Source organism: Lepisosteus platostomus, chromosome 8 (assembly GCF_059453375.1).
Source record: "Lepisosteus platostomus isolate fLepPlt1 chromosome 8, fLepPlt1.hap1, whole genome shotgun sequence".
NCBI classification, from domain to species: Eukaryota; Metazoa; Chordata; class Actinopteri; order Semionotiformes; family Lepisosteidae; genus Lepisosteus; species Lepisosteus platostomus.
In genome coordinates, this window is record NC_142618.1 from 42,470,066 (window position 1) to 42,483,926 (window position 13,861).

At 38.7% G+C, this 13,861-nt stretch overlaps 1 protein-coding gene across 13 annotated transcripts in view; it reads right to left on the reverse strand.

Moving 5' to 3' along the window:
- Window positions 1-13,861, reverse strand: part of LOC148657359 (uncharacterized) — a 97,715-nt gene that overhangs the window by 37,093 nt on the left and 46,761 nt on the right. The window contains exon 2 of one of the 13 annotated variants that reach the window (XM_088643500.1): window positions 7,160-13,840. The exons of the other annotated variants lie outside the window; for them this stretch is intronic. Within the exon in view, the coding sequence (XP_088499626.1) occupies window positions 7,160-7,372 (213 nt within the window). The 5' untranslated portion in view covers window positions 7,373-13,840. The remainder of the gene's footprint in view (window positions 1-7,159; window positions 13,841-13,861) is intronic. 13 annotated transcript variants of the gene reach the window in all.

A 13,861-nucleotide genomic window follows, 5' to 3' on the forward strand; every position in this document is an offset into this window, starting at 1 on the left:
TTTTTTATTTTATGTGAAGAATCACCAACAAGTGGGACACAATTGTGAAGTGGAACGAAATCTATTGGATTTTTGAAACTTTTTTAACTAATAAAAAAATGAAAAGTGGGGCGTGCAAAATTATTCGGCCCCCTTGCGTTAATACTTTGTAGAGCCACCTTTTGCTGCGATTACAGCTGCAAGTCGCTTGGGGTATGTCTCTATCAGTTTTGCACATCGAGAGACTGAAATTCTTGCCCATTCTTCCTTGCAAAACAGCTCGAGCTCAGTGAGGTTGGATGGAGAGCGTTTGTGAACAGCAGTTTTCAGCTCTTTCCACAGATTCTCGATTGGATTCAGGTCTGGACTTTGACTTGGCCATTCAAACACCTTATTTGTGAACCATTCCTTTGTAGATTTTGCTGTATGTTTGGGATCATTGTCTTGTTGGAAGATAAATCTCCGTCCCAGTTTCAGGTCTTTTGCAGACTCCAACAGGTTTTCATCCAGAATGGTCATGTATTTGGCTGCATCCATCTTCCCCTCAATTTTAACCATCTTCCCTGTCCCTGCTGAAGAAAAGCAGGCCCAAACCATGATGCTGCCACCACCATGTTTGACAGTGGGGATGGTGTGTTGAGGGTGTTGAGCTGTGTTGCTTTTACGCCAAACATATCGTTTTGCATTGTGGCCAAAAAGTTCGATTTTGGTTTCATCTGACCAGAGCACCTTCTTCCACATGTTTGGGGTGTCTCCCAGGTGGCTTGTGGCAAACTTTAGACAAGACTTTTTATGGATATCTTTGAGAAATGGCTTTCTTCTTGCCACTCTTCCATAAGGGCCAGATTTGTGCAGTGTAAGACTGATTGTTGTCCTATGGACAGACTCTCCCACCTCAGCTGTAGTTCTCTGCAGTTCATCCAGAGTGATCATGGGCCTCTTGGCTGCATCTCTGATCAGTCTTCTCCTTGTCTGAGCTGAAAGTTTAGAGGGACGGCCAGGTCTTGGTAGATTTGCAGTGGTCTGATACTCCTTCCATTTCAAGATGATCGCTTGCACAGTGCTCCTTGGGATGTTTGAAGCTTGGGAAATCTTTTTGTATCCAAATCCGGCTTTAAACTTCTCCACAACAGTATTACGGACCTGCCTGGTGTGTTCCTTGGTCTTCATGATGCTCTCTGCGCTTTCAACAGAACCTTGAGACTATCACAGAGCAGGTGCATTTATACAGAGACTTGATTACACACAGGTGGATTCTATTTATCACCATCAGTCATTTAGGACAACATTGGATCATTCAGAGATCCTCGCTGAACTTCTGGAGTGAGTTTGCTGCACTGAAAGTAAAGGGGCCGAATAATTTTGCACGCCCCACTTTTCATTTTTTTATTAGTTTAAAAATGTTTCAAAAATCCATAGATTTCGTTCCACTTCACAATTGTGTCCCACTTGTTGGTGATTCTTCACATAAAATAAAAAATTTATATCTTTATGTTTGAAGCCTGAAATGTGGCAAAAGGTTGAAAAGTTCAAGGGGGCCGAATACTTTCGCAAGGCACTGTATGTCATTTGAAAGCTTGCCTGCATTATTTTATCTAATGGAATATTTTAATTTCATGGGAACAGACAAAAGGCAGTTTTTCGACTTTTTACTTTACACATGCAAATAACTGTCACTTCCCTTTAAAAAAAACAACAATAACAAAATCAGTAAATAATGTTTTGGTCACAATAGGACATATACAGTGAATGAAATACAGAAACACAGATGAATGATACTCAATTATATGTTTGGTCTAGGTCTTATTCAGGTGTCACAAAATAACATCCCATCCTTTGGATGAGATTTAAAACCGAGGTCCTGACTGCCCATTGTCATTACAAATCCTCTGTTTCTCGAGAAGGGTAGGGATGTAAATGTAACCCTGGTGTCTTGGAGAAATTTGCCCCCTGGCCTTTACCAATCATGGCCTCTTAATAAGCACCATCTATAAATTGGCTTCATTACTCTGAGTCCTCATTGCCTGTAAAATGCTTAAGGTGGAGTACCCAAAAAAGTGCTATATTATTATTACTATTATTTTTATTATAGTTGCAGATCCCAGAATGAAATCTACATGTACATGTTACGGTTCGTGTGACATACCTCCTACAAAATTCAAGAGCACATCAGAGCAGGTTTTGCAAGCAATGAAAAGAGAACTGTCACAAAACATTAATAAAACAGCCTGTAGTAACACCACAATTTTATTATTACCGAGATAAAATACAGTTTGAAAAAAGAATTGTTTAAAGCTCTTGAAGTTTTGCTCTAATGCTGCTTGTTTTATCTGTATTACTCAAACACTGCATTTGCATATAATTTGAAACTCACATTGAGTTTTATAAAACTGTTTCACCCAGACAGTTTAACAATGTTCCCTGGCTCATTTTGAGCTTCTGCTATTATGAAAGGCATTGGGAAACAAAGGTTTATCAGTAAAATGAAGCAAATGACTTGTTCTTAACATGGAAAGCCAAATCACCTATAAATCCCCAACTCCTTTCTTAGTGTATTTCCCATTGGATAATATTTTCTCTCCCGTATAGGGAGGGTTTTATGATCATGCCCAGAAACCACCACTGGTAATGCTGTCATATGTAGGAGTCTGTTGTGACATTCTGACTTCAGAAAATACCTGCACCTCTTGTCTCTGGTTGAGCAACAGCAGGCCATACAGTGAAGGCTCTGTTCATCTTCTGGTTGGCCAAAGCTCTGTGATTACACCATACCACACTCATGACCTGAAATTAGAGCAAACTAACAACTATTTTTTTTCTTTTCAAAATGGGCTACACAAGAAAAAAATGAATTAAAAAAATATATTTTTCATTTTTCAATGGGTGCCATCTGCAAAACAATTTAATGGGTGTTTTGTCCTTTTTTACTGTAACATTTTTTTTGTTACAGTATCATCATTATGATACCCCAAAGATAAAAATTTAAATCTCTCGTCACATGCTGCACATCACGGGTTTTTATGTCCAGTCACTTAAAAATAAGAACAAAAGATTGTATTTCTACTTCACTTCCCACATTTCAAAAACTCTATTCACCTCTAATCCTCGAGTACACATAGGTTTTTCATATCTGCCCTGGGTGTTTATTGATTTTAATTCCTCTTTTTTTTTCCTTTTTGGCAAGCCAGACTATGTTTTTGGCAGCAAAGGGAAAAGAATAAAAAAAAAGATCTACGCATTTATGAAAAACAAATGGAGATGATTTGCATTGCAAATTTCAACTGCCACAGCATCTTAACTGTTTGATTATATCGGATTACGTAATGGGGTGGTCCAAAACCAAATTATGCTGTCTTCTGAAGTACAGCACATTCATCAGAACCATAACCAGTGTAACTGACACTAAATGCTTTCACTGGAATTTGAGTGCCTCATCTCTTCATTGAGTAAATCACAAAACAGGACCATAAAAAAGCCACAGATAACAGAAAGCCTTTTTGACCCGTATTCCTATTTTGCTCTTCCCATGACCATATGCAGCTGCTTCTCGAAAAATACCAAGGAGTTATTCTCCAAAACACACTTTGATATTTGTTCCAACTCCACCCCCTACCACCACCACAGATCAAAATAAGTTAGATAACAAAATACGTTCCTCCTAAATTCTGCTCTAAATACTCCTCCACTGGACTTGTTGTTGCATCCTACAGTCTGGAGTAGTACTCTGTATTCCCCTGTTTCAGTCTAAGAGGGTAGCCCCTACCATGCAGTCTAAGTGAAAGACTAGTGATTTGAAGTTAAAGGAGCAGGCTATGCTCTTCAGACAGCATTACTTTACCAATCAGTCCCTTATTCTAATAGAAGCATGATTATCTATGAAAAGGTCATCACACATGTCCTCCATGTCTTCAGGGATAAAATACCACAAGGCAATAACTTTTTACCTGATGTGGAACCAAATATCATTACTAGTTGGAAAAATTAATGAATTAAACCTAGACATCAACTACTTTTTTTTTTATTTCCTAAGCAAACCTTTGCTAAGCTGCAGCACAGGGGTCCTCCAATAACTCTGAGTGTTGAAGTAACAGATCTCTGGAATGTGGAGTGTTGTACTGCCATCGCTGGGTAATCCCCATTGAAAAAAAATCAGGAGCTCTTCCCTTGGGTAATGACCTGCTTCTTGACACGTGCTTTAACAGGATACAGGATTTTTTGAAAAAGGCTAAAGGAATCAGCTACTGTGAGAAACTCCTGGGAACAACCGCCGGATTCTCTTTTCCATACTTGCACATAACATACAATTCCCGGCCGAGGAAGAAGTCCTCTTTCACCCTTCTCATTTGTCCTGTCCCAGGAAAAAAAGTGTCCTGATTATGTGTGCTTCTCTCAATCTAAGGTCTGAATACCGTCAATTAACCTTAAAAAAAATATTTTTGGAATACAGCAGGAAAGCAAAGCAATTAAATAAAAGAAGAAGGTTTTGAGAGTTGAAAGTGCTCAGGGAAGGTGACTCTCTGAGATCCTTAAGGATATAATTCTAGAGCTTTGGGACATAGCAAGAGAAGGCCCCATCACTCATAGAATAAATCACAATTATAGAATGAGGTGCCAAGCCATGCAGAGCCTTACAGGGGAGCGTGAGGACTTTGAAGTCGACACGAAACCTGACAGGAAGCCAGTGCAAGGACTCCAGGATAGGAGTAATGTGATCATTTGCACTAGACCTGTTCAAGATTCTGGCTGCCAAATACTGAACATACTGAAGTTAGTTCGGTGTGGATTTAGATACCCCAATATTTGGTTAACAGCAAGAGAAAAGTGTAGTAGCTCAAAACCAAAGGTGAAAGAAACAAAGACGCAAAGTGCTCAGGAATAATGAGAAGGTGCATTTAGGACCGTAATAGAAGGCAATACTTTATAGAATGGGTGGCGGGCGAAACTACATTGTTCAACCCATCACAAAGCAGCTGGATGAGGGCTTTTGATCAACCAATAAAAGAAACAATATCAAAACAAGCAAGCCCATCGGCTTTCAAACCTTAAGTTGTCTTGTTTTAAAAAAGATGGCAAATATTATTTTTAAACATGAGAACTTAATCGTAAGTCGTAAATGTTGTGACAAAGGGAACAGGCACCACTGCAGAAGAAGGGGACTGTTTCAACAAAAGTGAGGCTTGTGCACATACATCTCAGCTTCAGAAACCAAGGAAACATATTTTCTGAAGGAATCCAATGCTGTTTTGAAATATATTGCCTCATTGTCACCATATTATAATTGTAATAATAATCACAACAAGGTATAAATAGCTGCAAGGCTATTTGCAGTGATCTCTAAAGTTGAGGCAAAACTTCAGCGCAAGGTTAAATACGGATCATGTCTCACTAAACTACAGATCAAAGAGGAGGCAGGAAGGAAATTTAAATATTTGTCACTTAAGCAAGATTGGGGTTAAATATCTTTTAGCTACTGTAATTAGCATCCTGATGTGTTCATCTATCATGTAATTGTCTTTGTTTAGATGTTAAAAACAAACAAAAAATACTTGTTCATTGATGATACATTTTAAACACATATAAAAATTAAAAACAAAATTTAAACATTTATCAAACAATTTAAATATTATCACATACTTAAATGATTATACATTTTAATATATTTCATTATACCGTGTTTTTAAATATACTTCAATATATTTTTCTAATTAATTATGAACATTGAACCTATTCCTAAAACTATACTTTTTGAACCTAGTTTCCCAGATTTTATTATCTGTATATTTCTTTTTGTAGAGAAACAATAAAGTGTCCTACAATTTACCACAACAGTAGTTTTTACTTAAATGATATTTCGGATAGTCCTTACCCATCTTTTCCAAATCATTTCAGATCTACAGGGGCAAGCGATTAATTTAATCTGTGGATATACACCATTACAATAATGATATTAAAATTATATGCCCCCAGAAAACTGCATACTGTATATATTCAAGAACAACTAACAAACCACTGCTGAACGTCAGAAAAATAATGGTTTATGGGTCAGATGCATATTGTACTGTATATTTCACCTGTATATTATATAGTGTATATGTCTTTAAACACAAAGATTTATAAATTTTTCATTTAAATGTACTGTATTAGAATTTTGACAGTATATTTAAAAATAACCATAAGTATTCCGCAATAAACTCCTGGAATGGGAAATGCATGATCAAATGTAACATTAAGAAATTAGTGTGGTCCACACGTAATTTCACAATAGAAAATGACTTGCAACGCATAAGTAATAAGCTCACTTTGTGTACTGTATGTTTCTAAGAAATGAATGAGGTTTTGTTTACCTATGATTTTCAGGGCTCTATGATCTCTTCACAACATAGAACATGACAGATCCTGAATTGCTGCTACTCAGTTGTAAGTCTCTATCTTTATGTTAAAGGGTAACTCAACCAGCTAATGATATAGATCACAGCCGAACAAACAGCAAAGTCTGAGCAGATTCTGAATGAGTGACTGGAGAGCCCCTTTTTACCAACATTCTTCTCTTGGTAGACTTCATACCAGTGAATCATTCGACAAGGGGACTCAGCCTTGTACTATGAATTGTACTAAGTACCAAGTATGGTGAGAAAGCAAAGGTTTTCTTGCAGGATAGAAAGAAGCAATATCTTGATTCATTACTGGAACGGCAGTACAATGCCACCCTTGGACCCTCCATTCTAAGGATCCTCACCTTATGTGGGCAGCAAGAATGTGGCTTGAAAGGTCTGTGTTTCATAACTTTGCAAGAGCAAAGTAAACAGAGTGCAGGTTAAGTGGTTCCACGGTCTCTGTCTGCCCCTTCTATTCTGTTCCAGCTGTCTGGTACCATTGTTGGCAAATATCCAAATACCTCTTTACAACTTGTACTTGTAAAAGATTCATAATATATTACCTATCCATCCAAATTTTTAACCACTTTGTCCAATTCAGGGTCGCAGGAAGCTAACCACTGCACCACCATACTGCCCTGCTCAAACTCCTTTAATTGAAAAGAATTCAGCTTAAATTTTACCTTTTGATGACTATCATTTTTAATTTTGTCGCTCCATTTTTGTAATGATGTTTGATACAGTATGTGCACTTCATAATGTCATCATACACCATAATAGTAAAGTCGTAAAGTCACGTAACCTACCAGGATGTCTTTGGAGGAGCACCCAAAGGAAGCCCATGAGAACACAGGGAGACCATACAAACTCCATGCAGATAGCACCCCCGGAACTGAATTCAGGGCCTCAGTAATGCGAGGCATCAGTGCTAACCACTGCACCACCATGCCGTCCAATATTATATTATAGGAAAATATATGATATTCCTCGTAAACTGGAAATGCCTTTGTTTTGCACATCACCTTACATTTACTCTGTGCGACTGATAAAATGGGATTGCACTGATGTGCACTTATTCAGCTCACCTAGTGTACTAGCCTGCAGTGTCAAAAGAACGGAAGGGTTTCTGAGTCACATGAGTGCAATGACAGCAGTCAGTGAACTACAGTACCCTAAGCCATAGATATACATCAAAGACACAAATAAGAGCAATAGAGAACATACAATGTTTTCCAGCATAGTATCAGCGTTATGGATATCTGTACCTGTCAAATTCATGTGGAGTTTTACTGAACGATGAACTGCTCGAACAAGGTTGAAAAGGGCGACTATTAAAGAACCTCACTTGGATATCTTCTTTCATTGTGGTGTTCAAAAGTCTAACTCCTATCCTATATACCCTATATCACTCTATCTCTTTTTAAAAAATGTGTAAATTTAGGGATTAAAAATACAGAAATATACATGGTAATTTTATTTTACTTTTTTAAATTACTTACTGAAAAGAGGAAACTAATGTACTGAATGCACTACTCAAGTATGTTATGTATCTAAATTTTCTATGATGTAAAAGAAAATGAGGCCTTTTACGACAGTGGGCTCGTTTGGCAGCAGACAGTCAACACTGAGGTTTCTTTCTAAGACGTTCAGTATAATGTATTCAAACACCACACCTGTATTGCTCAATGTTTCCTGTGAATTTCACTCACAAGTGCAGATGTAGCATTTTGCTCTCCCCTAGCTTTGGCCTCTCACTGTTGTGTTTGGCTTTGTTTCTCTGAAATGGTCTGAACATAAGTGCTCATCTCTATCCTCTATACAGAGAGCCTGCATACTCAGTAAAAGGTTAACTACAGCGTGTTATCAAAAGGAAATCTCATGCAACCATTGTGGCGTTAAAAGTACTGCCTTTCTTTCCATTCCTATCAGTAAAACAAATCACTACCGAAGCACAAAAAGTACTTGCTGTTCTGCGCGTCTGTGGGTTCAGGGGTAGACAGCTGATGATCAGCTGATTTTAATATAACTGGAAGGAAAAGCATTTCCTTTACTCTTTGTGTGAGGCACTCAACTTTAAAGCCTAGCTGCAAAGAATAAAAGGCTTTTGATTCAAACTCTCAAAATAATTTCCTCAGTGTAACTCTTATACTATACACAGCCTTTTATAACCCATGTTCTTCCAGGAACCCACTCTAATTAAGGCACAGTGAAAGGCGTCATCAAAAGATCTTCTAAACTTATATATCTCAGACAACACTGGACCGCTGGCTTCCTGTCCAGTATCATTAGGCAGAAAATGACAGGTACACATGTCAAGTGAGTAGCCAAGAATGAAATTATTAGTTACACTGGAGACGTATCAGACCAAATTGGAAAAGTATAAAACGTGCACACCTTGCACACGTACATCTGTCGTTTTCTTTATCAAATAAAAGTACAAATCTTAAGGTGTCTCGAGTGACTCAACCGGTAAAAGCGCTCGCCGAAATGCAAATTAAGCTGTATAATCCTTGACATTGTGGGTTAGATCCTGGGTCACGTCACTGGCTGAGTGTGTCTGGGACTTCCCTAGCGGCAGCAGACAATTGGCTGAAATGCCAAGGATGAGGTGTGGAAAGTCAGTCAAAGATGTCTCAGCTCTCTGCAAACATAGCGACCCCTTTGGGCTACTGAACAGTGGTTTGCAGCGCTGTCCGTGAGGGACCTGCCTGTCTTCCAATTGGCACTGAACATCTGACAGGGGATTGAAGGGCATGAAGGCATGGGCAGAGTCTGCCTGCACTTCTCATTCTCCCGTGTGCTGTTGTGTGGTTCGTAGTCATTGCTTGAACAGTACACAACTGGTAAATACAACACCAGTTTGTATTTAGAATCACCAAAAACTAATTGGTGATCCTAAATTTTAGGAAATCAAAAAAACCCTGCAGAAATGTGTATAAATCTGATTCCAGGGAGGATTCTGCTCTTGTACACCGAAGTAAGATACTTCACTCAAACTGCTCCAGTGAATGCTCAGACGCATGAAGGAGTACTCTGCACTCTCTTAGTGACTTAACTGGCAATATAAAGGAATAATAATAAAATATGTACTAAATAGAAAGAAAAAATAAAATCAACAGAAACTCACACTGTCATAAGCAGGCTTTGCATACAACAGTGTCACTGAGATTCAAACCCGCAGATCAGCTGCTGTTTATGTAGTAAGATTTGTACAAAAGGGTGTGTTTTAGGACAGGAAACCACTGCAGGAAAACAACAAGTACATTTTCTTAAACACATTTAAGGTGTAACTATACTATGAAAGTGGCATGCATTACAATCCTTTACAGACAAAATCAGCCAAAATAATATTTAGTTTGAAATTGGTAAGCAGTTGTGAATTAATTACTTTAAAAAAGGAAAGCAAAAGCTTAAAGTCTCAATTCATACTTCCCAAGTTTTGTTCAAATATGGAGTTATCAATTTTCTTTTATGCTCAGACAGTTTGGAACTGGCAACAGTTATATAACTTACAGGGCCATCATACAGCCACAGTGGGGAAGAAAACAGCCAATGTGCTCCCTGGAAAATGTGTACTTTTCAGAGCCATCCATCATAGGAATCACAGACCATCACAGAATGATCACTGTTATTTGGCCACAGGCAGCAGCAACACCACAGGCAACTCCAGCCCTTCGCTGGCCAGTTCTGCTTCATGTCTCAGTCACAGACAGCAAACAACCTGGCAAATAATGGCTCTTCAGCCATCAACATCAAGATGATAAGGCTGAGCTTGTGCTAGAACAAGAACTTTTGCTGGATAAGCCCTCAGGAGCTCCTGGCCAAGAACATTTTCTTCAAAAATATACTTTCAGAACACCAAGATCACGCATTACACTCGTAGAGGTTACAAAAATCCATGTTCCACTGTACTCTTTGTATGTGAGTGTCGAGGCTCTTGTTTGTGTTTTTGAGCTCCATATTATAAAGTCAAAAATGTTAAATGTACATACTGTATATATTCAGTTCTTTCTGGTAATGACAGGCTTGATGACACCCAGGCCAGTTGAAACCATCGGAATCCAAGCATCACATTTTCTGTACCACCATGATGGAAACTGCAACTGGCAATGCATGAATTGCATGGCTCCACCAACACTATGAAAAAAAACAGCTGAGCTACTTCTGAATCCCTTTTTTCTTAGAAGAACATCCTGGTTAACTGTTAAAAAAAGGGTTCACATTTCTCTTAACACCACTGTAGTAGAGCAGAAAGAGAGGACCCTAAGCTCCTTAATTTTGTCTAATTGGGGAAGGAAAGTCCAAAAACATGCTAGTGGTTCCTTCCAAAAGCATTTAGGCCTGTTTTGGTAAGAAAGTTGAAAAGGTATGTTTTTAAGATATTTTTTTAATTAAACAGGATCGCTCTTCGCAGTGACATGGTGTTATAATAGAGAGAAACACAAGCACACCCAAATGTTATTAAGGTGCTATCTAGTAAAAAAGTTATAAAAAGGAGCAAAATGAACTGGGTGCACATTCAGCCTTCATCAGGACAGGATTGTATAATAGAGCTTAGACTAAGCCGTGAATGAGAGCTTTTTCATGGGATGGTGGGAGAAATCAGAGAATTCAAAGATCAGACAGAGCAGTAGAATGTTTTCTTTTTGTCACAGGCAAACATCATACCAAAAGAATACAGTAATAGTACAGAAGGCCCATCAACTGAATCCCAGTTGGATGGACGCTGGATGGCCACTTCCTCTCAGCCCAGAAGAGTCAGCATGGCCAGCCCGAGAGCAGGAAATATGAGCATTTATCGAAAGTGCACATAGGAAAAGGCATTGCACAATTTAAATGTTGACACTGTGTAGAAAGGAATCAAAATATAAACAGGACAAAAACTCAACCAAAAATTGCACATGCTTTTCCTATTCCCTTGCTCTTGCTAAACTTTCACTTCTGCGAAATAAGCTGTGCTCATGCATGACATAGCCTCACATCTGGCCCCTCCCTGGCACAAAATAGATGATCTCGTTACTGTTTAAATAATAGCCTTGTATAGGTTTTTGACAATTTCTACCAGCCAGAAAGACTTTATGCTATTGATTTTAAACAATATTAAAGTAGGCAGATGTCTCTTATACACCACTTCTGATCCGTATTATACAATACAGGAATCAGACGGCTGGAAAGCTGGGAGCAATCATTTGTATTTAACTTCACTTCACATACCCTGTCGTAAAACAGGCATATTACAGAGTGAAAGCTTACAAATAAGAGAGGACCGAACAGCAAACACATAAGCAAATCCATGTGGCCATGTGTCAGTGACATGGCAGTGCTATCACTACATCACAGGAGTGAGAACACTGTACAGTGAGGTCTGCATCGCTCCTCCAATCCAACTCCGCTGTAGGCACTGTGGAAAGCAGGATCCATGTCTGGAGAAAAGTCTGAAAAACTCTTTCATCCCCCTTCCTGTGCCTGTGAAGGTTGAGGTGTGTATAACAAGGGGGGTGGGTGCATAACAAAAAAAGCAACAGTTTCAGTTCTTAAAATAGTTCTGCCATTTTTATAGATCTATTATTTCTTGCCAATTGCCCTTCAATAAGTGTCAAGTGTGTAGAGCTCTGGAGTTGATCAACGTGTTCTTGATCACAAAAAATCTGTTTGACTAAAGCATTTTCGGAAGAACTTTGAAAACCTTTTCATACAGTGCCTTGCTTTATGAGAGCCGAACGTTCACTGCCTGGTAATTGTCACCTCCTGCAATGCTTTGCCCTTTTGCTGCACAAACATTGTGTTATTGAGAGAAATGGCTGAATGAGATCCTTTGATCAACAATCTACTTACTGTGTAAGATTTATTCTCAGCTGTTCAGTCAGATACAACATGCATTATTATTATTATTATTATTATTATTATTATTATTATTATTATTATTATTATTATTATCTGAACCGGAGAAAGATGACATTGCATTTCTTAGGAATTGTTTTTTACTGATTATATACAAGTCATGCATTTACAGGTAATGGGGACTCCCCTCCACCACCACCAATACAATATACATACGATATATAAGGGATGTCACAACATATAGGAAACAGCTAAGTTAGCATGGTCCACCACACCAGGTCTATTCACACTTGGGTCTATAAACACTGCAATAGAACAATGTTCAGGTCGGGCAGCTGGCTGAATACTGCTGTTTCATGACTCTTGGTAGACATCTTAATAGCCCTGTACTAAAGTGCTCTGCTGGTTAAGGCTAATCACCTCTGTACCTGAGGGCAGCAGGGATACGTTGTCACTTTAAATCAGAAAAAACTATTTCTTTAAAAACTGTCTTGAGTGGGCTGCAAGGGAAACCCTTCCTGCTGTGATTATTATCAGCTTCTGTTTTAAGCATTGCCTTCTCACAGCATTTCCAACAGCCCGTCACTTCGCTTCCAAGAACACAGTGGGAATAAGGTTAACACACATCATCCATTACTGGACTCATCAGTGTCGAGCATAAACAAGGCACTCTTTCTTGTTCAAAGGGAATTGAGACATTCACTAAACCTCACAAGTTCTAAGTTGATAATAAAAAATTAAATAAACCATAACTCTTGTCATATGAAATGTTTCAAAGCTGTCCAAATGTGAGTTTAAAGCTACAATATGTACTGCTGTTTCCACAATGTTTTGATGTTTCAATTCATCCAATTTATCAGCATGCTGCTTATTCCTGATAAGGGTCACAGTAATGGACAACCTAGGGGTACAAGGTGGGACTCTGAATGGGATGCCTGTCCATTACATAGAGTGGCACAGGATCCCGGTCAAGGCCAGACAAACATTTAGAGATTGCAATAAACCTCAGCAAGCCTGTCTTTGGAGCAGCTGGTGAAACCCCACACGAACAAGCAAACTGCACACAGGAGGCTCTGCAGACTGGAACTAAACCCAGGACCCAATTGCTATGAAGAGCTAACCACCAGACTGCCCGTTGTGAAGTATTTATATGTTAATTTGTCTTCTGAAGATAGGAGGAGACACCTTTCTAGTTCTTGAATAGCAGGCCAGATTTGAACAAAACACAAACCTGAAGTGTGGTCTGTCACAAGGACTGACATTAATGTTAATGATTAAAAAAAATGTTTTTAGCTCATTCTATTGACAAATTGTACTAGCCTGTTTGAAAACCATTCAGTTTTCCAGAAATCACTTAACAGTCTACTTTAGCAAAAGCTGAACACAGACACACTTGTGTCTGCCACTGTTTTAAATGCGTCACAGCCTTTTATTAAGACGGTGGCTCTCTGACATGTTCCCTTTTACATAAACGCTGATCTGAATGCTAACAAGCCTACACCATCTCTTTTGCTGCCCACTTCTTGACATTTTCCGCTATCAACAGAAAGTGGCATTTTCTTTTCTTTGTAGTGAATTTTATTCCCGTTAAACTAGACTCACTCACCCATGGCTCTGTGTGACATGGAGTCTAAACAGAATGATGCCTTGTATGTGGAATGAGAACA